General features: G+C 40.7%; 1 protein-coding gene across 1 annotated transcript in view; it reads left to right on the forward strand.

Annotated features, from left to right (window-relative positions):
• Positions 1-15184: 15184 nt before the first annotated feature.
• Positions 15185-24301, forward strand: part of LOC139944533 (netrin-1-like) — a 93689-nt gene continuing 84572 nt past the window's right edge. The window contains exon 1 of the mRNA XM_071941577.1: positions 15185-16915. Coding sequence (XP_071797678.1) covers positions 15895-16915 — 1021 coding nt within the window. The 5' untranslated portion in view covers positions 15185-15894. The remainder of the gene's footprint in view (positions 16916-24301) is intronic.

A 24301-nucleotide genomic window follows, 5' to 3' on the forward strand; every position in this document is an offset into this window, starting at 1 on the left:
ACACCATGACTAATGACTAAACACTTACAATGACAGACGTGTAGCTCAACCGGAGTTTATATCATTGACTGCAATTGTGTGTTCGTTGTTCCTTGACGCATACTCGTATGTTTGTCTGATATTTTGTTTTGATTTTGTGTGATCGATTGACTAACTGACAGATGACTGTCGACTGTATGGACGACAAAGGCTATATTATTATTATAGACACTGAACAGTTGACATTTGTTTACCATCCACACTTTTCAATAATTATTATAGAATTGTTAAAGAATGGGGGAAAACGTTTAGCAGTCGTGTTCCCATTGCTTTGTTCACTGTCTGCTATTCTTTTTAAAGGAACACGTTGCCTTGGATCGGACGAGTTGGTCAAAACAAAAGCGTTTGTAACCGTTTTTTATATACTGCATATGGTTGGAAAGATGTTTTAAAAGTAGTATACAATGATCCACACAAGTTTGCCTCGAAATTGCGTGGTTTTCCTTCTACTGTGCGAACTAACACGGTCGGCCATTTATGGGAGTCAAAATTTTGACCCCCATAAATGGCCGACGTGTTAGTCGACGAGGTAAAAGGAAAACCACGCAATTTTGAGGCATGTTTGTGTGGATCATTGTATTCTACTTTTACAACATCTTTCTACCCATATGCATTTTATAAAAAACGGTTACAAACGCTTTTCAAAGACCAACTCGACCGATCCAAGGCAATGTGTTCCTTTAAGATAGTTAAAGATCTTCTTAAGAAGTCTTTATACGATGCATTTGTGTTGCCTTGTGTAATGCCTCGACTGGTTATCAAAAAATTATGTCTTTCATAATTGGACCTGATAGACGCGTACTGAACATTTTAGATAATTAGGTACAATTTGAGTGAGGGTAAAATAATGACGCACTTTATAACCGTACATAATTTTATTGTGTAAATTGCTTTTGGATATAATGTTACTTAATTTTACCTTGTAAATATCAGTATACAAATTATATATAAAAAAATAAATTCTGTTTATACTTATTATATACATATTATATTATATTCGATGTATTGTGCATCTAAGATTTTAACTCAGTGTTTTCCTTTTTATTTTCGTTCGGGAAAACTGGAAATTGTGTGTAGTACAACAATGTGTTTGTTTGTCTTTATTAAAAACATGGCTTGTTTCACGTAGACCATGTGCGATGAGAGCGTTTGATGTGTCATTCGAATTGTTATTTAAAAAAAAACATGTATAAACAACGCACCCAAATTCTGTAATTATATTATTGTATTAATCTGCATTGAAACAATAAATCATTTTAAGTGTCGGTGCTTACTAGATATTGGAGTTTTTAAACTGGATTGTGTGAATGTTGATTGTCTTTATTATTGTATGTTAACCCTGAAACGAAAGGTCCCTGGTCTGAATAGGGACTCGGGTTTGGAGTTATTTCGTTGTGTTTTTTAGCTTAGGTGAAGATTAAAGGGTCGAAATGCCTTGGCATTGGGCTACTTTTATAGCTTTGAAGAGTCGTTAATAATTACACACCTGCAATTATTGAGTAGCACAGTGTTTAAAGGCAGTGGACACTATTGGTAATTACTCAAAATAATTATTAGCATAAAACCATACTTGGTAACGAGTAATGGGGAGAGGTTAATAGTACAAACCACTGTTTAATTTCGAGACCTCAGATTTAGACTAATCGAGGTCTCAATCAAGCACCTGAAAGCACCTCGTGTGACACGAGTGTTTTGTTTTTCTTCGTTCATTATTATCTCGCAACTTCGACGACCGATTGAGCTCCAATTTGCACGGGTTTGTTATTTTATGCATATTTTGAGATACACCAACTGGGAAGACTAGTCTTGAACGATTACCAATAGTGTCAAGTGTCTTAAACAGATCAATTGACCTCTGGAAATATTGCAGGGTTATGCAGGTTTGCTCCTTTCGAAAAACTACAATCAGCCAAATCAGCCAAATCACCAGATTTGTCTGGATTTGTGGGTTGACCCAATTCACTTGACATCGAGCCACTAGTGATCTTGGTCGCACTTTTTTGGAAGTTGGGTTCACTGTGCAGAGGACAGTGTGCAGAAGTGCACCATTTGGTTTGAGTGTACAGATGGTATTGTGTCCCGCCATATATTAAACTGGCTTGTTGCTTTTACTCGCAAGTTGCCTTTAAGGGACACGTTGCCTTGGATCGGGTCGAGTTGGTCTTAAGAAAACAAGTTAGAAACCGTTTGTTATTAAAAAGAAAATGCATATGGTTAGATAGATAATTTAGAAGAAGAATATAATGATCCACACAAACATGCCTCGAAACCGCGTTGTTTTCCTTTTAAGTCACGAACAAACACGGTCGGCCATTGAGGGAGTTAGAATTTTGACTCCACAAAATGGCCGACAGTGTTAGTTCGCGACGTAAAGTGAAAACGGTGCAATTTCGAGGCATTTGTGTGGATAATTCTATTCTACTTGTAAATTATCTATCTAACCATAAGCATTTCATAACAAACGGTTTCAAACGCTTGTCGAAGACCAACTCGCCCGATCTAAGGCAACATACCCCTTTAAATGGCAGCACCATAGACAGACAGTTTAGTCACATGCGTTGTACCGGTTTTTTTTTTACTGCTTTACGTGTGCAACAAGTTATTGATCAACTAGCATTTGGTGACCACTTGTCCGATCCCACCAATAAAGCTTGCTTCCAGGCAAGAGAATGTTCATTTGTTAGTTTTTTTTAAGCAGTCTTTCTAAATATTGAACACTGATTTGTTCTTCAATCACATCATGCGACTCCCGCAGAATCGAAATAGCGCCACCACGCGACGTCTTTGTGTAAATCTCTGGCGAACACCCATGACAATGAAGTGACGTTTCGGTGTATTGTACCATGGAGGAATAGCTATTTATTCCTCCATGATTGTACCTAAAAGGTTACCAGGTCGTACGATGACATTTTGTGTTTCTTTCGAGGACCAAAGTGAAACACGGTCCAGAAATCCCCTTTCACAAAGTAATGTTTGCCTACACTGGGCATTAATGAAGGTACTGGACATATTTGGATTGTCAATTTCTCACTTGGTGTATCCGAACATTTGCAAAGAATACAATTTTATTTTAGACTCAATTGGTCATCGAAGTTGCAGGATAAGTATAAAAGAAAATACACACACGTTTTGCTTCCGGATGCTAATAAAATGAAAGTCTATAACATTTGAGTGAGACTATAATACGTAACATCAAAGACAGCCATTTCTTACAATGTCTTTTACTACCAACAGCTCTCCATTACTTGTTTCCAAGTAAGCTTTTGTCTAACAAATATTTTGAGCAATTACAAAAAGTGTCAAGTGCCTTTAACTGTCCAGCCCAACAGGTCACCCCCACTTGGTGTATAAAGACCTTCCATTAACAGTCCCTACCAAACCCTTTAACACCATGGCCAATTCGGAAAGAAAAAAAAAACAAGCCTTTCTTTATCATTGTGTCATCTTTATTAAAACTCACTATCTCAGTATCTCAGGTTGGGCTTAAAAACAGATTTTACTTTTTTCTCATAAAATCATATGAACCAGAAGTTTTGATGCCCACACTGGTCTTCATTGCACATGTAAACGAACTTACATTAGAGGTTTGTAGAACACTTGTTGCAAACCAATAGACATAATGAAGTAACTGGAATCCCACACTTGATTTTCCCTATAATGAACGGCACAAAGTACAGGCCGGGTATAAATCTTTACCATGAAAGCCGCCGAGTTCAAAACCTACCCGGACCTTAACCCCTCCTCGCGGTATGCCCGACCTTCCAAAGTGCAGCAGTTTATTCATCTTTCGTGAAATATTTCACACCTCAGTTATACCACAGTCTATCCCCTAATTCCCACTCTTCTTCCCCCGGAATTCCAGTCCTCAGAGAGGCACCCAAGATTCTCTCATCGGCCGGACACCTGTCCACGGACTTGCTCGGGGTTGGACGGGACTCCGAAGACGGGGGACCTACAGCACAGCTGCCCCGATGGGCATCGGCCTGAGATGGCCCCAATAATTACCGGTAGATTTTACCCCAATGGCCTGGAGCGGGACATGTTGTACGAGCGGTGGTTGTACACCGTGTCTCTGACCCGAAGTGGCCGGTTAGATAGCCGCCGGGCAGGCAGCACGACCGGTGTATCTGTCCCTTCGGCTGACTCGGCCTGAGAGAGTGACACGATGTAGTTCTTGTCTTGTCGGGTTGTCATCTAGTTTGACACTTCCCTGGTTGCAAGATGGCAGGACCGGTGGTGTTGACAAGATAGATACCTCAACCATGGAGGAATAAATGCCTCAACCAAAACGTTAATGGTCCCTGCCCTGTACAACACCCCGACAAAAACGGTTGCTGTATGAGTTAAGTAAGACCAACAACATGCATCAAATCAATATAAACTGTTCTTCTGCACATTTTTGTTTAACACAGTCACCACAGCTTTTGCTTTCATTATGGTAGTAGGCCCATTAATTAGGTTTAAAGTAAAAACCAACTATAGACCTTTCTATCACAACGTCGCCGCCAATGTTGGAAAACTATGCAAAGCCATTAATGCAAATCAAAACCAGATAGCCATAGTTTGTAGAAATGTTACACAAATATTTAAAAAATAAGTTGAACTTGGTGGAAACAAATCAACAAACATACTTCAGCTGAGACATGAATCTTTACAGAATCTTTACAGAAAATTTTGAATTTTGTCACAATTATTTGTTTTAATACAATTGATTGGAAAGTTCGATAAAATTCCAGCAATGTAAAGGGCGCCCCCCTTATAAATGCATCATTCAATCATCGGGAAATCGTTACAGGATTTAAACGCCAAAACTAGCGCGACTTGCAAATTATATACAACGTTCTTTTGGTCGCCGCGGAAATTTGTGTATATCCATTTTTAAATCTCTTTGTCATGATGTTGACCAAAACCAAATTTCAAAATTCCCAAGAAGTCAATTCAGATTTATGAACCCAAAACTGAAGTGAAAAATGGGCCCCAAAGGGTGACAGCTCTCCTCCCAGACTTGGTTTTGAGTTTCTTGGTTTCGGTCTGTCCAGCCGGAGTGTTGCAACCGCCGAGGCTCCTTGGAGCATCACGTACCGTCTCGTCAGCCCAATTCCCCCGTGTCCCATCAGAGAAGCGTTCCGGTAATGGAAACCTAATAGCTCGTAGCCATAATAAAAGAGAGAATCAGAGGTGACAGGATGTTCTGATTTACGGGAATGAAACAAACGCAAAAAATGAAGGCTTTACCACTACCGCGGCATTGGGATGGGGCGTATGAGTTAATGGTAAAACAAAAGGGTCATTCAAACTTGCCTGTTGGCCGTGTAGCGTTCAAAGTAATAAATCCACAACTTTACTGGTGAAATTGAATCGAACTCTCAACCCCAACCCCACACCGTCCTTGACTGCACATACAATGATGGTGAATTATCATCAACTCAAACAACAAACACAAACAAAAAGGTACACCCGAAACCCAATCGACAGCAGCCGATAATAAGGACGAAGCTAGGGAACAAGTACAGTCCCTGTGCCACACCGCCGCTTTTTTTTACAGAGCAAGCAAAGCACCAGCAGCAATAAATCAGCCCCAAACTCAGCAGCACCACCAGCAGCAGCAACCGTAACAGCATGGAACCAACAGCAATAAAGCAGCCCCAACAAGCAACAGCACAGCAACAACATCAACAGCATGAAAGCAGTAAGAGCAGCAATGAAGCAGCCCCAACCAGCAGCAGCACAGAACCAGCAGCAACAGCAGCGTATGTAGCACAACATCAGCAGCAACATCACAGGAGCAGCAAAGCACCATCAACAACAGCAGCCAAAACCGGCAGCAGCACAGGACCAGCAACAACATCACAGTAGCAGCAAAGCGCAAGCAGCAGTAAAAAAAAACCCAAAACGACCAGCAGCAGCACATGACTTGCACCAGCGCCAACACCAGCAGAAACAGCACAGTAGCAGCGAAGCACCAACATTAACAGCAGCCCCAACCAGCATCAACACAACACCGACAGCACAGGGCAGGCTCAGCTGCCGCATATTATTTTCTTGCGGAGTCACTTATAATTTCAAACATGGGTAACGACTGAAATTGATGAACCCACCTCAAATTACAAGGTCCAATAATGCGTGTCACATATCCATTAAGTAAACTCAATTTAATGAGCTGCAATATGGTCCTCAAATTGACGCCTTTAACGACCCGAAGGAAAATAAACATTTTCATAATCATTCTCCACAGCAAGACCGGTTCCATCCATCAACAATATCGACGTTCATATTGTGACAAGGTGTCCAAACAAGGTGTAAATCACCTCATTGAGTTACCAATGGAGACAATGTGAGACACCTCAAACGGCTGCATGCCATCTATCGGGCCGGCCGTTCAAGGGTACCAAAACACTCACACCTGGCCCGTGCTTTCTTAAAGCTTAGCAGATGCTTTGATCACGTCGATTAAGTGGACCAACACATAGATCAGTTTGAGCTTGATACCTGCGTAGACTCACACGGATGGTACACCTATGATGTAGACTTGTCGACAAGTCGTTAAATGTCTGTCGCGGTGATAGCGAAACGGCTATTTCGCACTTCTCGCGAAACGGCTGCTCTGCGCGAGACTACCGCTATCGTGATTCGCTATCAACGCGAAATACATTTGAAACGACTTGTCCACAAGTCTATGGGTGATGTAGTTCGAGACTTCGCACAGCTAGCCCGCCTAGCTGTGACCAAAACTTCCCAAAGGGCGTAAGGGTCTACGAAAGAAAATGATACATTCTGGCAAGGTTTGGGAAAAATTATGCATGTTGGGTTTGTAAAACAAAGTAAAACTGACCCCTCGAATATGTTTAAATCTGCTGTCAATCCTGGCATCATTATCCAAAAGGACAAGAACGTTTTGCGTATAGTAAGGTCATTTTACTTGACGCTCAAGATGACACTTGACACTTGACACTCAAGGTTTCTTTCAGGAACTATTCTCCTCTATTCCTGGAAGACCTTTGAAGTCATATTTTAGTATACTTTGTAGCTCTTAAGGCCTGAGGAAGCCGGTGCTTCCCTTTAAAGGGTAGGGGAGGGTGTAGACATACACGAGAGCCTCGAATCTGCCACACTCTGCCATCAAAATGCCCCAAAAATGTCTTATTTCAAAACAAAACTCGAATTGACCCATATACCGGTCCAGTGGAAGGAGGTGACCCGTATCCTAACTAGCCTGATCACAATACAGGTCACATTGACCTAGTTAGGGTCCTTAAGCCTAGGTCTGAATCAATCAATATACCGGGAGGTTTTGCAGAGCACATGCAATCTTGATTCTAGAGTTACATAATTTAATGTGAAAACTGCCGGGGAAATAGTCCTATCGAACTTATAATATGATACGTAGTTACTAAGAATTTGCGACTGATAAATCCACAAAACGTCTGTACACTTAAGACTATTGTCTATATGCGGTGATTGTTTTATTCTCAGAAATTTGTCAGGTCGGCGCGACAACTGTCGACATCCACGAATTCCAAACCATTTAGTAATTTAGTTCCACACAGGTTTTCGTCGCAATCGGAAGGCATACCAATTTTTAGTAATTTCATCTTTAACTGCGCGCCAAATCTCCAGGGCACGATTAAATCCGCATTCACGGCAATAAAATGGCGCCAGAATGAATCTACCACTCGCCAGCAGAATGAGACGTGTTGGTTTATGACGAGCGAGGGTTCAAGTTAAGCAATTCATGAGGCTATGATGAGACACATCAACCTCTTGGAATTCCACTCTCTTCTTTATGAATTATAAATGAGACGAAAGATCATCTGTTAGCAGAAATGCACGAGCAATAAAGTCTGTAGCAATTAAAATGTAGGTTGAACAATAGACCCTTCCAGTGAAATATGCTAATTACATTCACGCATGCGTACATACCCTACTGGTTGGCAAAGACAAGACACTTAAGCATGAAGATCGTCCTTCGGATGTGACATAAAGCCATTGGTCCCGTGTGTTATGTAACATACGTAATAGAGCCCGTCGCCCGGTGTTTCTGGTTTGATTGACAGCATATAGCATCACAGCACCGTGTAAACCTTTTCATGTTGCTATGTAAAAGGAGTAGGTCTCATATTATTTCAAACGCAGTCCCACAAATCGTACAAGAAAATACTGAATGTTGTAGCACCTTGAGCGTCACTGAATGACGGATGAACGCTATTTAAGAATCCATTATTATTAAAATACAGTCTGGCTTCTTAACCACCATTCATTACTCCGTTATTAAGCGACAGGGAACAAGACAAGTGTTCGCAGCATTACTATACATGTAGGTCAATATAATCCAGAGTCCCTTTAAGGTCTCCATCTCTCATTCAGTGCCGGTCTTTATAGCTACAAGTTGTAACGGGTGGGTAGAGGTCATGAGACACTGTCAACGCGTACTGACTCACATGTCACAAATCTTCATCACCAAATCAGGCATGTCATCAGCATGGCTTCCTTCCACTCTGGGATTATCATTTTGCCCCAGAAAACATCCATCAAAACATGCACAGAATTTGAAGTAGAAGTCTTGGTTTTTTTGCTCGTCCTTTCTTTCGCTTTATCAATACCAGGTTATGTTAAAGGGGCACACCATTACGGATTTTGACCGGTCGCCACACGTTTCCCGAAAAGAAACTGGTGTTTACCCGCTTGTTGACACCCAGTTAGTGTAGCACACACCCAAACAGGCTTATTGTTTAGTCCTGAGCAAGTTCGAGCAGCGACCATACTAGTTGTCAACCACTAGTCAAAGTTCAATGGTATACCTATAGGCATGCAAAACATCCAGGGTGCGCAGGCGAAATCGCTCAGAAACGCATGGTCCCTTGCTCGAACTTGGTCATTATGCCGTCACCTCGCCTTCCTGCCTGCTTCCCGTGCAAAGTTTGGAAAGTGAAACATGAAAGTCTACAAACGCTCGCATGTCTCTTCAATACTTCGCCTTTTTGTTGCTACAGTATTTTGGGACACAAAAGTTGACTTGGCGAATTTTGGCTGTGAACGCTTAGAGTGGCATGATGTACCAGCCACTGGTCCAGCAAGCGACAACTAAATCAACGTGTATCAAGAACGCAAGTAGGGGAAGCATCTGCAGTTGGGCAAACGTAACGGAGTGTGTCTTCTGCATCAACTCTGAAGAACCGTACAAGAACTGTGTTTAGAGTCACAACCATGGATGACTTGCTGAAATAACCACCAGCTTCCAAAAATACATGCTCTATCTATCTTCCTATCAAAGTTGCATCAGGGTGATATGATAAACTTGGCTTCAATTAATCGCACGATCATATAGTAATTAAACACACCCAAGGGGCGACCATTCACTTCATAATTGATGCTTCATACTAATGAGTTATGACAGGGGTGGTAAAACCCGATTTGCCCCTTTTCGTAAAGTACATCAGTCAGAAAAGGATCATTCAACGGGTAAGATGGGTCATATCAAGATGGGGAGAGGGGGACCGGGTGCAGGATATGAGAGGCACCAAAGTATGTTACCCAAGGGGTGTTTGAGCACGAGACAGGATGGGTAAATTCTTGCCTCAATTGTTATGTGGAATCACAAGCAAGTGATATGATACACAAATTGCCAATGGCATCCTCTTGTCTAGCCAGTAGGGACTTCAAACTTCGTGTACATGTACACGGTGTCAGACCACACGTTGTCAGATACCGGGTGCTCGTGTTCTTGCTTCTTCACCTTTGACCCACAATGATTGTTATGCGTTCACAGGTAAAAGTCCGTGCGGATCTGTGTCACGCCTTCGATCCCGGAAAACAATTCATAAACCTGGTTTGCAGAAATTACTGCATGGCGAATTTCTTTGCGAAGCAAGATATTAGTGGGGTTCAAGTCACAGCAATGGTAATTGTGTGGTATTCTGGCTGGTAATCTTGTTTTGCTAAGCAATATTCTTTTATGCTAAGGAAGTTTTTGTGCCTACAGGTTTTATAAAATTGGACCCAGCGAGTAACGTGCGCTCTTGAACTTAGTTGACCAATCAAATCTGTTGAAATTCACATCCAGTCACCTCGTGTTCAATACACATGGAGGGGAGATATGTCTGTATGTTGTCTAGCCGATATGGGGAAGGGGGTACGTGTAGACCCTGTTCTATCATCACAATGTTTTATTGAGTCTTTTATATTTCTGAACTTAACGATACCATGCTCTTTCGGCAAGGCTGCATTGCGCGAAACTCGACCCCGTGTGCTAACAGATTGTTATGATGACGTCGGAAATGACTACTTCAGTGAAACTAGTCTTACAAGGGACTCTATCTTTAAAATAAAATATCTACGTACGGATAATTGAAGATAAACGTGTACATCTGGACACACTTTTTAAAATACGATTTTAATCAACAGCAAAACACCAGGGTGTGGACACAAATATTATTGGGGATAGTTCAGTAAAAATGTCAAAACAAAATAACGGGAAAGGTTTAGACTGGTGGTAGCTTGGCACAAACCCAATTACATAGGATTTGCAAGCAGTTCTTACTTGGCCCAAATTCATTCAATATAGCTGCATAGAATGTGTTCTTTTTCACCTAAGTGGTAGGGGGCATTAGAGGGGCAGACCCTGATTCCGAGCGGGGATGCCCCCTCTCCCCCCCACCCCCCTCCCGTAACGCCATTGCTAGTCTCACCCGGTGCAGTTGGGTACGGAATATTGCTTCTTTATAACTAACAAACTTCTGCTGAACGTAGCTACTTGTTGTGTTTAAGCAGCTCTACGAAATTGGCCCCAGGTTTAAATGAGACAACTAAATTATATGGTATTATTGGAAGGGCAATGGTTCATTTAACGCGTCTGGCATTTAACAAGAGGAAGAGCGCACTGATTGTTTCCAATTCAAAGCCCGAACATGACTTGTTCAGTCAACCGATTGTTTGGAACAACGGCCACTGTTTTTTGACAGCAGGTTTGAAAGTCTCTCACCTACCTTGTGAGAGATCAATATCAACAGTCTCACACTCTATTCACACTGATCGGTGATTATTTACAACAGCGTCTACCTGTATACACACCAAAATGTGTACATAAAATAAATAAATAATCTCAAACCATCTATGTGAAAATGTGGTTGGCCTTAACGTTTTAGAGAAATCATCATGGAAACAAGGGGTAGAAACACAGTCTTGTAAGAGAAATTAAGAGTGCACTGTTGTCATTGTATGGAACAATTAATGCTATATTTTATGTTTATTTTATTTTAAATCTTCGGACACTAACAACCTTTACTAGGAGTAACATGTTTACGGTAACATATACAATTTTTAATCGTTGTTTTATTCACAGTAGGGTAAATTCATTTAACAATTTCGTTCTCAGGCACATCAAGCAACTGACCCGATAAGATTTCCTCAATAATCAGGCCACGTATCGTGACGAAAACAAATGAAGATTTTGTGTGTGTTAAAGTTTAGATTTGGGCACTCTTTTTTTCCAGGAAGCTAGTCCAATTAAAAACGTCAAATATTTTAATACACAATAAAGTAAACATACATGGATCAATCAAGTTTTTATTACGGTTGTTTTGGCCAAAAAGGTGTAACTTGTTAAGTGTCCACCGCCACTGACCCTAACCCTGTTTTTTGTCTCCTAATTTTAGAGCGAATAAACACCAGTCAAATGCCGACCGGTCAAATTCGTGATATTTCCGTTGTTATAATTTTCCACGGCCCCAAAGCAAGACCAGTTGCCCCCCTTCGTACCCAGGCTCAAGCCGTGATGATGGCGTCTCCATCGGCGACCTGGTTGCTTGTGGCACGGTGGGGTGTGGACATCATGGTAATTTGCAATTTGAGAGAAACGGCCAATCAGTTTGACAGGTAAGGTTGAAGAGAGAAGTCAGGAAATGCCAAAATATCATAGAAAAGATGATTGTACAAGGAGAGTTTTATTTCAGTTTTGTCATGTCTTTTAGTTTGGGGGTTGCACTACCCGTGTGTTGAGTCATTGGCTCATTGTTTTAAGAGTAGTATGACATGGATATTGGTGGAAAAATGCATGGCTTCAACAAAACTCACCACATGTCTGGTCCTTGTTTCTTGTACTTCAATTCATTTCAATTCAAACACGCATTTGTTTTCATACTTTATATATTTATAAGGCGCTCAACAATAACCCAGTTTGAAACGGCTGCCCGTGTACTTAGCATTTTACCATCATTACAAACATTCGTGTTTTTTTCTTCTTCTGTTTAACAATTTTGCAGTTACAAATCTCCACACTTGTTCAGTGAAAATATAATTCCCAATTCTACATTTTGAATAAATGACGATTAATGTCGCTCACGAATAACTCAGTTAAAGGGCTAGCCCCCACCGCTCGCTTTTTTTTAAACCCACTCCCTCCCAACGGAGCAATCAAAAACGGTTTCTGACCTTCGCTAAATTCTTCGGGGACCTATCAAAAACCAAGGGCAAAAATTACATGGTAACAAAACAAAAACCTCAACACAAAATATGACGGTATTGACGCGAGGTGCGCCGCTAAAGGCTCCCCGACCAATTGGGCTTGCGGTCGGCGCTGTCAGGAGAGAGGTGACTTGCAGCGACACGTGCATTGTTAGCGTTGCCGCTCAAGCCATGACAAGGTCAACCTCCAGCGTGCTCTCTTTTCTCTTTAAAGGCACTGAACGCCTTTGGAATTTTGTCAAAGACCATTATTTTCTCACATGGTGTATCCCAAACATATGCAAACATATGTATCACAAACAGTTGCAAGAAAAGAATGAAGGAAAAAACACCCCTCTTGCACAAGTTGCCTCAGATGCCTGAAAAAAGCTTCAAGACTTTCTCAAATTCAAAATGGGCTATTAGTGAGACATAACCTCTTTCTCAAACTACTTTACTTCAGAGGGAGCCGTTTCTCACAACGTTTCATATTACCAACAGCTCTCAGTTACCAAGTAGGCCTTCTTTTTGTATGCTCATAATATTTTGAGTAGTTGCAAAACGTGTCCAGGACCTTTAATATGGGGCTAGATTTGTGAGCACCCAGCCATTCCCTCCTGTGATATATAATGATGACAATCTAAATACTCGGTCGTGTACAGCTTAAGCTGTGAAGGTGAGGACAAATTTTACAGCATTAACTCACACTTTGGTTGAGATTATTGTACTAAAATATAAATGAAATGCCATGATCCATAGACAGCAGTATAGACCACACCATGCATTTCCCCTTGGTGGCTGCTCGTCTATCGATGGTTACTTGGCAGTGGGCCCTTAGCCCAAAGCACTGTGAAAATTTTGTAGTAACTAAACAAATAATTAATGATAATAAGAATAAGATGAAGAACACTTATACGATTTTAAGTGATTTAATGATTTTAAAGTGATTTAATGTATGATTGCGTGAAATGTCGACAAGAAACCATTATCCCGGATTTTTGTTTGATTTTTTTAAGTACGTTAACAACATATTTAGAAAAACAAATATTTAAACCTAACTTTGTGTAAAGGCGATCTTGGAGATCAAATTTTCTGTTGGTAGTTTTGCCCGAACTGCTAAGTTTTAGAGAATTGGTAAGTTTGAAAACAGTGAAAAGGTAAGTGATTTTTCACTACCTATCTCGTGACTCCAATGACCGAATGAGCTCACACAAATTGCACATACTGGTCTTCGACAGTTATCAAGCTATGGCAACTAAACGTGCTTTAGAAAACGTGTACAAAATGGGTGTGTTGTTATTTTATGTTGTTGTTTTGTTTGTCCCCACTTTATTCTGAGCGTAATAATATACACTCAAAATTTGAAGATATTCTAGGATGTGTCTCACCATAACTTTCCTGTGTGGGTCCAGGGGGCCAAAAGGGGAAAACGTTTTTCCATCTTTCCCAAAATGGCCTGTGCAAATTGGTTGTCTAGTTATGCCACTCAACACCAATATGTGGGGGCAAGGTGTGGCCGACACAGAATATTTACAGCTTTTCATAGTAAAGGCACTGGACACATTTGGTTATTGTGAAACACGAGTATGCTCACTTGGTGTATCCCAACATATGCATTAAATAAAAAACCTGTGAAAATTTGGGCTCCATTGGTCATCCAAGTTGCAAGAGAATAATGGAATGGAAAAAAACATTGTCGCACAAATTTTTGCGTTTCCAGATGCATAATAAACGGCTTTCGGCCTGAAGTCCATAATATTTGATTGAGAAGTTACCTCTTTCTCAAAAACTATGTTACTTCTGAGGGAGCCGTTTCTCACAATTAACTTATACTATCAACAGCTCTCCATTGCAACAGCTCTCCATTGATCGTTACCAAGTAAGATTTTATTTATGCTAACAATTATTTTGAGTAATTACTAATGCCTTCAGGGAATTTACATGCACTGAGATTCAACCTTCGTTTTCTTACAAAAAAAGGAATCATGCCAACAAAAAAGACAAGACACCGCCCCTTGGATTTACCCACTTCACCTTACACACACATTCCTTTATACATATTTCCCAGGACCCCGTTGCGAGCCGCATGTATTTTTATTATCTGAATTACTTTCGCCCCGAGACATGTGTTTAGAACCGTCTGCTCCGGTGATAGGCAAAGTGTGAAAAGCCGAGGGACAGTCAGTGAATATCCTCCTGGCTTGTATTCTTCTTCTCCGAACCCCGAAAGGATATCTATTAGCCCGTCAATTGGACCATGTTAACGGCGGGTCATTGGCTGCCGATACGGAATGACACCAAGTGACGAACTTTCCGTGTGGCTGGCGTACTACCACTAAGATTGAATGATAGAGTGCAAGTACTGCTAGTATAAAGTACTCGTTAAAGTGACGTGGTGCCTTTAAGTGAAGTTCTGCTCACACACGTGCATGCATTTTCATATTCCATAATTCTTGTGCTTGCTTCATATATATACAGCGTTGTTCAATGCACGTTGGCATTCGGAGCACTAGCCTTGCAACACGGCGTGTTGATTGTATTAACATAAAAGACTGTGATTGGTGACGTTCCGCGCATGGGCCTTTCAGCTCGACGCGCTGATCTATGTACTAGCAAAAGTTGAACCGCTTGATTCGTGGCTGGTGATATTTATATTTAGTGAGGACCGCCCCCAAACACTTTCAGCCAAACACGGGTGATCTTAGAATATCGAAAGTGATTAGTAGCAAATGAGACATACCTAATCACTGGCTTCGGATTAGCGTGACGTTCATCTCACACCCGTGTGGACCACTCGCTGGAATTTCTATGTAACGTGTGTGCGACTCACATACAGTATAGTCTCTGACGATCGACCAAGCGTACTTACTTCAGTCGGTGGATTCACAAACTAAATTGCGGCGACCGTTGTAGGTCTCTCTGTGTGTGTATGGACCGTTTTTACAGGAAGTTATAAAAGAGAGAGAAACTGATCGTGTTCGCGCGTGTGATTCGAAGCTTCCCTGTGATCGTTGTTGCCCCCTGTATCACTGGAATTGATTTGTGAGCGCGGCCACAGGTTGGCTTTGTACAACTCAAGAGAAAGACAAATAAGAGCCTTATTCAAAAGGGAAGTTGGTGGTGCGTTGTTGGGCAATCTCAGTGTGTTCATAGTCTGTGCATGATTGTCCGTGCATGAAAAGTGTTGTCAACTCTGGAGTGTGTTCCGCTAGTTTGCTATACATGTTAATTGGAACCGACACCCTTTGATCTGCACCTTTTCGAACGTCTGTTATAATATTGAAACAAATATTGGAAGTGGTGTTTGGAATCGCCGTCTTATAAACGGGAAGTTTATTCCGTGCCGTGTTTTCGGTCCGTAGCCATTTAGTCGTCGCTTAATTTAATTTAACTACGTGACTGGAGAAATACTCGAAAATGCATTTTGTCGTAGAGTTCCGGTGTTTGATGGCAGTGATTTTACTGAACGGTGCGAGTTTCACTAGATCGGCCGGTCAGAATCTGAACATGTTCTCAGCCCAACAGAGTCAGCCGGATCCGTGTTACAGTGAACCGGGCGGTCAGCCAAGGCGCTGCGTTCCGGATTTCGTCAACGCCGCTTTCGGCGTTCCGGTTGAGGCGTCCAGTACTTGTGGGACCCCGCCAAGTCGCTTCTGTGCCCTGTCCAGCGGCGACGAAGGGGAACGCCAGAGAAACTGCTTCGTGTGCGACGACAGCCAGCCGAAGAGGAAACATCCTCCAGAGTACCTGACTGATTTACACAACCCCAACAACCTGACGTGTTGGCAGTCCGAACCCTTCACCTCCAACCCGCATAATGTTACCCTGCACCTCGCCCTGGAGAAGATGTACGAGCTCACCTACATCTCGCTGGAGTTCTGCTCGATCCGTCCGGATTCCATGTCCATCTTCAAGTCGCAGGATTACGGCAAGACGTGGCAGCCGTACCATTACTACTCCGGCCAGTGTCGGAAGATCTACGGCAAGAACAAGAATGCTCTCATCACCAAGCAGAACGAGCAGGAGGCGCTCTGCAGCGATATCCAGAGCACCGACCTGCTGACGGGTGGGTCGAGGGTCGCGTTCAGCACCCTAGAAGGTCGCCCGTCTGCCTTCGATTTCGACAACAGCCCCGTGCTTCAGGACTGGGTGACGGCTACGGACATCAAGGTGACTTTCAACCGGCTACCGTCTCTAGGTGACGAGGAATTAGACGACACAATCCGGGAGAGCTACTATTACGCAGTATCTGATTTCTCGGTCGGTGGACGGTGTAAATGTAACGGGCATGCTTCGAGATGCATCAAGGACCGGGATGGCCTACCCATCTGCGACTGTAAACACAACACGGCGGGTGCAGAGTGCGAAATGTGTAAACCTTTCCACTATGATAGACCATGGCAGAGAGCTACCACCAAAGAGGCCAACGAATGTGTCCGTAAGTATACATAACTCACTGTCAACTTTATAGCCAATAATCGCACATCATTCCAAAAGCAAACCATGTGCACCTATAGTGGTTTAATGGATTACCCTTTAAACCCAGCTAGCAATATTTCATAGGAGTGTGCCAAATGCAAACATAAAACCACAGTGTTTACTAAAAACCGTAGCGTGTTTCCAATCCAACTGTATAGTGTGACAAATTCCATTCTATCAATGACTGTAGCCAAAATATGACCTCTTGGAAATCTAACAATCTAGTTTAGAAATGGATCACATAGGAAATATTTTTTCTATAACAAAACTTTAAAAGCATCAAAGATACGTCATCCCGGTACAACCGACAAGTCTCAGTTGAATGCTCCTAAAATTAAAACAGACATTCACCCACAATGATTTTATTAAACGCTCCGGTACAAGGGTTAAAAAACTCCTAGATTTTTCTCATGGCCAATGAAGATTATTATGCTTCGCAGGCCGAACTAAGTAAGAACACTCATTGTTGGACTTTTGAAATTCATGTTTTTTGTTAAAGAGCTCTAGTAATTTATTGGTATGAAGTACTAAATGGGCACACAATTGATCTACCTCTCAATTAACCTTTTCGAGATTTATGGTGGACACCGTTTGAGTGCACTATAGGATCAGCGGCCGATTTCACGAAACTTTACGCAACTGCGTAAGTCCACTTGCGCAAAGTTGCGCAAGTGGACTAACGCAGTTGCGTAAAGTTTCGTGAAATTGCCGCAAGTAGTTTACGGACAAATTTACCCAAACCAAGTAGTGTTATAGTAATGTGTCCATCATATCTCTATTATGGCTTATTGTCAAAGCCTGTGTATATATCTTCATGACATGTAACATTGTTTTCGAGGTGTTCACACTGTTACAAGTACCCAAAGGTACTGAATTATTATTTTTTAAGAACACATTCTCAGCAAAAATTCATATTTGAAGCTAAGACTCTGTTTAAAGCTCACGTAACTAGAAATGCCATGTAAAAAAAAAAGGGGGTCTTAGTCTTGTATCCTGACGAATGGTTTGTCTTAGGAATGCTCAAAGACCGCATTTTCTTGTTGTCCTTCTCAGGACACGCGTTAACTCGTATAATGCCGACCATATGTCCCTACGAAGTGCGCTCTAATTAGATTGTGACAAAACGCTACAATGTTGTCTGATCCGTTACACCATGTGGTGTACACTGCCTTACAGCAATGTCCTGTCTCCATTTCCCCCACTAGTAGTCATCAGACTATGGTCACTTTGAGCCTTGTTGGCTGGACCATGCCTGGACAGTGAAGGTACACGGTTGGCCTTTTGAAACCATTTTGTGTACTATTACTTACTAATCATCTAACATGACAGTCACTAGCTCACTGTTTAGGCTCTTGCTTTTTTTTGTCATTCTGCAAGTGAAAGTGTAATTTAATAATAATAATAATAATAATATTTTGAGTTTACATAGCGCTTTTTCACTCCCGAAAGGTGTCTCAAAGCGCTTCAAATTATTAAACACATTTGGTAATTGTCAGAGACCAGTATTCTCCTTTTATGTATCTCATGCATAATATTTATTTATTTATTTATTTATTTTAAATCTTTAGACATACACAATAGTTACAAGTTGTACAGGGGCTGCCAAGGTTAAAACAAAAGTATAAAAGCTGTCATCAAAAGTTGTGTAAAACCAGACCCCTGCCAACGATACAAATATAATTATACAGTATAAACAATTATACAATAAAACAAATCTGTGAAAGTTTGGGGTCAATTGGTCATCGAAGTTGCTAGAAAACAATGACAGAAAAAACAGCCTTGATGCGCCAATTTGTGTGCTTTCAGATGCCTCCTGAAAAGGACTTCAGACTGAGGTCTTTTTTCAAATTCAAATATTTTAGTGAAAAATTACGTTCCTCAAAAATTACATTACTCCATCAAGAGGGAACCGTTCTCACAATGTTTTTGATTAAAACAGCTCTCCTTTGCTCGTTATTAATTCAGTCTTTATGCTAATATATAGTTGGAGTAATTTACAAAAGTGTCCAGTGCCTTTAAGGCTCTTGCTTTGGGTCAGACCTTTTGCAAGTGAACTTACATCATTCTTTACTTAAATCAATCCTCTACAGACCCCATAATCAGAGTGTTATAAGTTCAACTGATTCTAAAGCTAGACATAAAACAATCCCTCCAAGACAAATCCCTATTCTCTGCGCACAGGAGACTTTGCTAGTCTAGACTATAAGATGTGTGTCAACTTCCTACTGTGACAGACCCTAAGATCAATCTTTAAAATGCGTATTACGGGATGCGTTGTGATAGCAGTAGATCTTGGTGGCCAATAGATAATGGGGGAAGATGAACTGATGATCATCAGTTTTGTTTTTTACAGATAAACTTAACCTCACTCAACCTATATGCAACAAAGTGACTCTTCCCCACCCCAATGTACTTGAAGCCTATATGGATAACTGGCTCACATTTAAATAGTTTCAATCACAAAGAAATGTCATCGTATGAGGTGTTTCCACCCACCACCAAATTTTGCATTTTGATGGATTCAAATACCGACAACTTTGGACAAATCTCTCAAGAAAAATAACTAGCGCCTGACCTTTTTGTGCTCAAGCTAAACGGAAACCGAGACCTTCAGAGACTTGGCGAGTCTAGACGTGATCAGCTAGCAAGTATAACATCAGGGTTGATTCATAATAACTCTATATGTGCCCAGGGCTGATGTGTAGCTAGGGTCTCTGTATTTTGTGTTAGTCGAGCTCTTTAGCAAAGCAGAAATGTCCTCCTATGTTAGTAATCATTATTGTTGCAGCCATTTCACTCAGGAAATTGGGTGCACTTCAATATTGCTCCAAGACACACTGTGTAATCATGGGAAAAGGATTCAGTAATAAAACATGCACAGTGCCCTCCAACGACACGGGGTATCAGAATTCACTCCTAGGACTCAGAGACGTGGGAACCTGAGAGGGGTTTCTTGTCCTCAAAGAAAGAAGAAAAAAGTTACTTTAATTACTTTACTGGGATTGAACAGGGAACGAGAAAAAGAGGCTGTGTAAAAAAACATGGATTAGTGTTGCTAATCCTACCCGCGGTCAGATTTTTATCTAGCTGTATTTTCTTCAGAGTATTTGAACAGCCATACTTTTGATCGAGATCGCTAGTGACAAGCCCCTCCAACTTTGTATTTTCACAAGAATCACCAATAATTCATGGTTCAGTGGAGTTTATTTATGGTTATGAATTATATATAGCCTGCTAGGCAAACTCCCATTCAATTAATAATAATAGGTGTGTTTTTAACAGTGGCTATAGTGTGTAAGATATCGCAACATTTCATGTCAAAATATGGTTTTACATGAATAAATAAAAAATGTGTCAAATTGGTAATGCATTTGGACGGCGAATGATTTTGGTCTACATGCAAAATGCATAACAGGTGTAGCACACCTTTTGTACTATCTAGAACGAGCAAACGAGGTCAAGTTTTGACATATTATTCCTCACATTAATAGCTGAGTTAAGAAAGTGAACATTTTGCAAGGCTTCGATATGATTTGTGTTGATAAGTTTCAATGCGATCAAGATGACGTCAGACAATGGAACTCAGAGAACAGTCCAACAAAATGTATAGTTATTCGAATCGAAACAAGATTGTCGACTTTCCAAATGTACATTAGCTAATTGAATTTAGGCAAATTTAAACTTTCTAAAAACATTTAATGTTAAGATGTCGTCTTTAACCAACCTGTGTGTTTTTCATTGCCTCTTGCTGCCGAGCGCCATGATCTGTGGAATCATGACGCTTTAGAAATCCTGTTATTATTATGACAACATACGGGTAAGGGTTCGTGACAGAATATTGGCTCAAATTTACTTCTCAGTAATCAACAACGGCATGTTAATCACTTAGCATATTTTAGAAAGATCAAAACATTCAAGAGGGAAAATGCTTTTTATATACACATCAAGTTGTGTTATTGTTGACAGGGCGACGTAAGTCTTTTCCAAGTAATTTGTGTCATATCCAGAGAGGAGGACGGTGGATAAAAAAAGGAGAAATTTATGGCGTGACTATCTCTAGTATTTCCGCCACCGTTTGTAATTTCCTTAGCTTATGAGACCCAATTGATCAGCCTAGCAATGCTCGAACAAGCGCCAGAGATTCTGTATCTGGTTAGAGTCTACGTACCTCAGCCTTGAGTAATTAGCCATGTCATCTTTCATAATGAAGAAAATAAGAAAGAGGGTTTTACGCGACCTAGATTGGGAGCATGATGAAAGGGGGAAGTTCTCTATGAATCTGTCTTGTTAATGTTATGACGAGTTGTGGGGGATGACCCTTGTAACACTTAAAGGCACTGGACACCTTTGATGTCAAAGACTAGTATCCTGCCTTGGTGTATCACAACATACGCATACAATAACAAATCTTTGAAAATTTTGGCACAATTGTTCATCGAAGTTGCAAGAATATTTAATGAAAATGTTCCTTGTTGCACAATATTGTGCGCTTTCAGATGCCTGAAAACGGCCTGAAGTCTTTTTCAGATTCAAATGTTTTGAGTGAGAATTTACCTTCATTTAAAAAAACCGCGTTATTCCAGAAGGATTCTATTCTAACAATGTTGTGCTCCTTACAATAAGTAAGTTTTTATGCCCACAAATTTTGAGTAGTTACTAAAAGTATAGTCCCTTTAACGGTACGTGAATCACATTATGATTGCGGTTTATAATTGCGTGCACGGTGCTCTGATTTTCATCACACTGACCAACAACTCAAGGAAACGCTTATTTTCTTGTCCACCTTTGTAATTAATCATCTTCTACAAAAGTATATCCTCTGTTTTTAGCTACTTTTTTTATAGGAAAAACATGACTTATTTGAAAAGCACACTCAATATAATTACCTAGTTAAAGGCAGTGGACAGTAATTACTCAAAATATTTATTCCTCACTTGGTAGCGAGTAATGGGGAGTGGTTGTTAGTATAAAATATTGTGAGAAACGGAACCCTCTGAAGTGATGTAGTTTTCGAGAAAGAAGTAATTTTCCACGAATTTGATTTGAGACCGAAAGTTTAGAGTTTGAGGTCTCGAAATCAAGCATTTAAAAGCACACAACTTCGTGTGACAAGGATGTTTTTTCTTCCATTAGTATCTCGCCACTTCGACGACCAACTGAGCTCAAATTTTCACATGTTCATTATTTTATTAATATGTTGAGATACACCAAGTGAAAAGAATGGTCTTTGACAATAACCAATAGTGTCCAGTGTATTTAGTGTATAATGATAATGAAAGTGGAAGTAAACTTTAACAACAAAACCAGCTTATCTTTTGATGTAGGAAAAGTATTTTAAAATGACAGACGTAACTTGACTTTTCGACAGCTCAACACATGAAGTTGTTTAGCTTGTTTGCGTATTTTTGGTCAGTAAATATTTCAGCATAAATGTCGGTATGTTTTGTCACTTATTTGCTTTCCTCACCTGCACTGAAAACTAGGTTTAAAAAAAAAGATCGTTAATTTAAGTGTACATCTCAAGGGATGCTGCATAAACATTCCTTCCACATGGCTCAGCCTTGAAGAAACAGAAAAACCGCGGAAGTCACTGATTCTCGCTGATTCTCTCGAATCGGACCTAAGTGTATTTTGCGGTGAACAATTGGGAGCATAAAACGTTTGTACCAATCCGTCGTAAATGGACCGCGAAAAAAGCAATTTGTATCAATGGGCTTCACGTGGTCAACGGAAATTGCCTTTCTGATGGCGAATCAATCAGTGGGGAATTTTTGTGTTATTTATTTTTTCGACATTCTTTCGCTTTAAAGGCATTGGACACTATTGGTAACTACTCAAAATAATTGCTATAGCATAAAACCTTAGTTGGTAACGAGTAATGGAGAGCTATAGTAATGGAGAGCTATTGGTAGTATACAACATTGTGAGGAACGTGCTCCCTCTGAAGTAACATAGTTTTTGAGAAAGAGGGAACTTCTCACTCAAATGTTAAAATACTTCAGGCCTGAAAGCACACAAATTAAGTGCAACAATGGTGTTTTATCTTTCATATTATTCTCTTGCAACTTCGATGACCAATTTGGTCAACAATTTTCGCAGTTTTTATTTTATTTTAAGCATCTAGTCCCTTTGTTGGGATACGCCGTTTGAGAATACTGGTCTTTGACAATTAACAAACGAGTCCAGTGCATTTAAAGTATTAAATAATAATGGTTTATAGGAGGCCCCGATCACTGTATTTTCACTGTAACAATTTCTGACAAGCATACACAGATGAAGAGCTTATCCGATTAAGTCAAAATTATTTAGAAGAAAAAATAACAATAAGTAAAAATGCCCTCCTAACTGGATTTGAAAAAATAATTCCCAGGGCATTCATTATGAAAAATCTTCGAGGTGATTGAATGTTTGGGGTATAGGTTACAGGGTACTATTGCAAGTAGCCCGTTTGTCAATTGGGGATGAACTTTTTGTCCTCTAGTTTCGACCAGGGCAGCAACCTCTCCGAACTTTTTATCTTCTTCAGAAGAGGGTTCTGATATAGGGGTCAAATGCGGTTAATCCCTCCCTTGGTTCCAATGAAATTATGCTTCGATTAATGGTACTCAGCTGCAGGGGAGACCATTGCGCGCCATTAAGGATACCCTTTTACCTGGGCCGACTGATGGTAATTGTAACTTCTGATGTAAAGGGTTTGGTTGGGAAACGCGGCCGTTATCCATCGCCGACCTTCCGAGGGGACCAATGGACATAGAAGGAAGGGGACCTAGCCATGGGCCAGTGCTCAATCAATCTAGTCTATAAAAGTTGGGAAGGACCAAAGCCTGAAGACATTATACACTTACTTGTGTTTGTTACACTTTCAGGTTAAAGACCTTCAGTTAGCGTGCGAAATCTTATCGACAAAATGGGACAATTTTACTTTTTCAATCAAGTAAATGTGATGAGGTAACTGGTCTTATGTGAGTGCAACTTGAAGCATGGGACCCATCCATTTACAAGTCCCAAGAAATTAACAAACAAACATGTAGTGGTTTTGCTTCGGATGGGACGTAAAGCAGTTGGTTTCGTGTTTTTGTGTAACACACGTAAAAGAAGAAAAGAGAAAGGGGTTCGCCCCGGTGTTCCTGGTTTGATTGGCAGCAAAAATGCGCTACAGCACCTTGTGAACCATTACGTAAAAGGAGTAGCAGTCGATTTCACCAAACTCTTCCTAACTTAGGACTAGTCCTATGCAGTGATAAGAGATATGACTAGTCTTAAGTTAGGATGAGTAACTCGTCCTAACTTAAGACTAGTCCTATCTCTTAGCACTGCCTAGGACTAGTCCTAAGTTAGGAAGAGT

The sequence above is a fragment of the Asterias amurensis genome, chromosome 11 (assembly GCF_032118995.1).
Source record: "Asterias amurensis chromosome 11, ASM3211899v1".
NCBI classification, from domain to species: domain Eukaryota; kingdom Metazoa; phylum Echinodermata; class Asteroidea; order Forcipulatida; family Asteriidae; genus Asterias; species Asterias amurensis.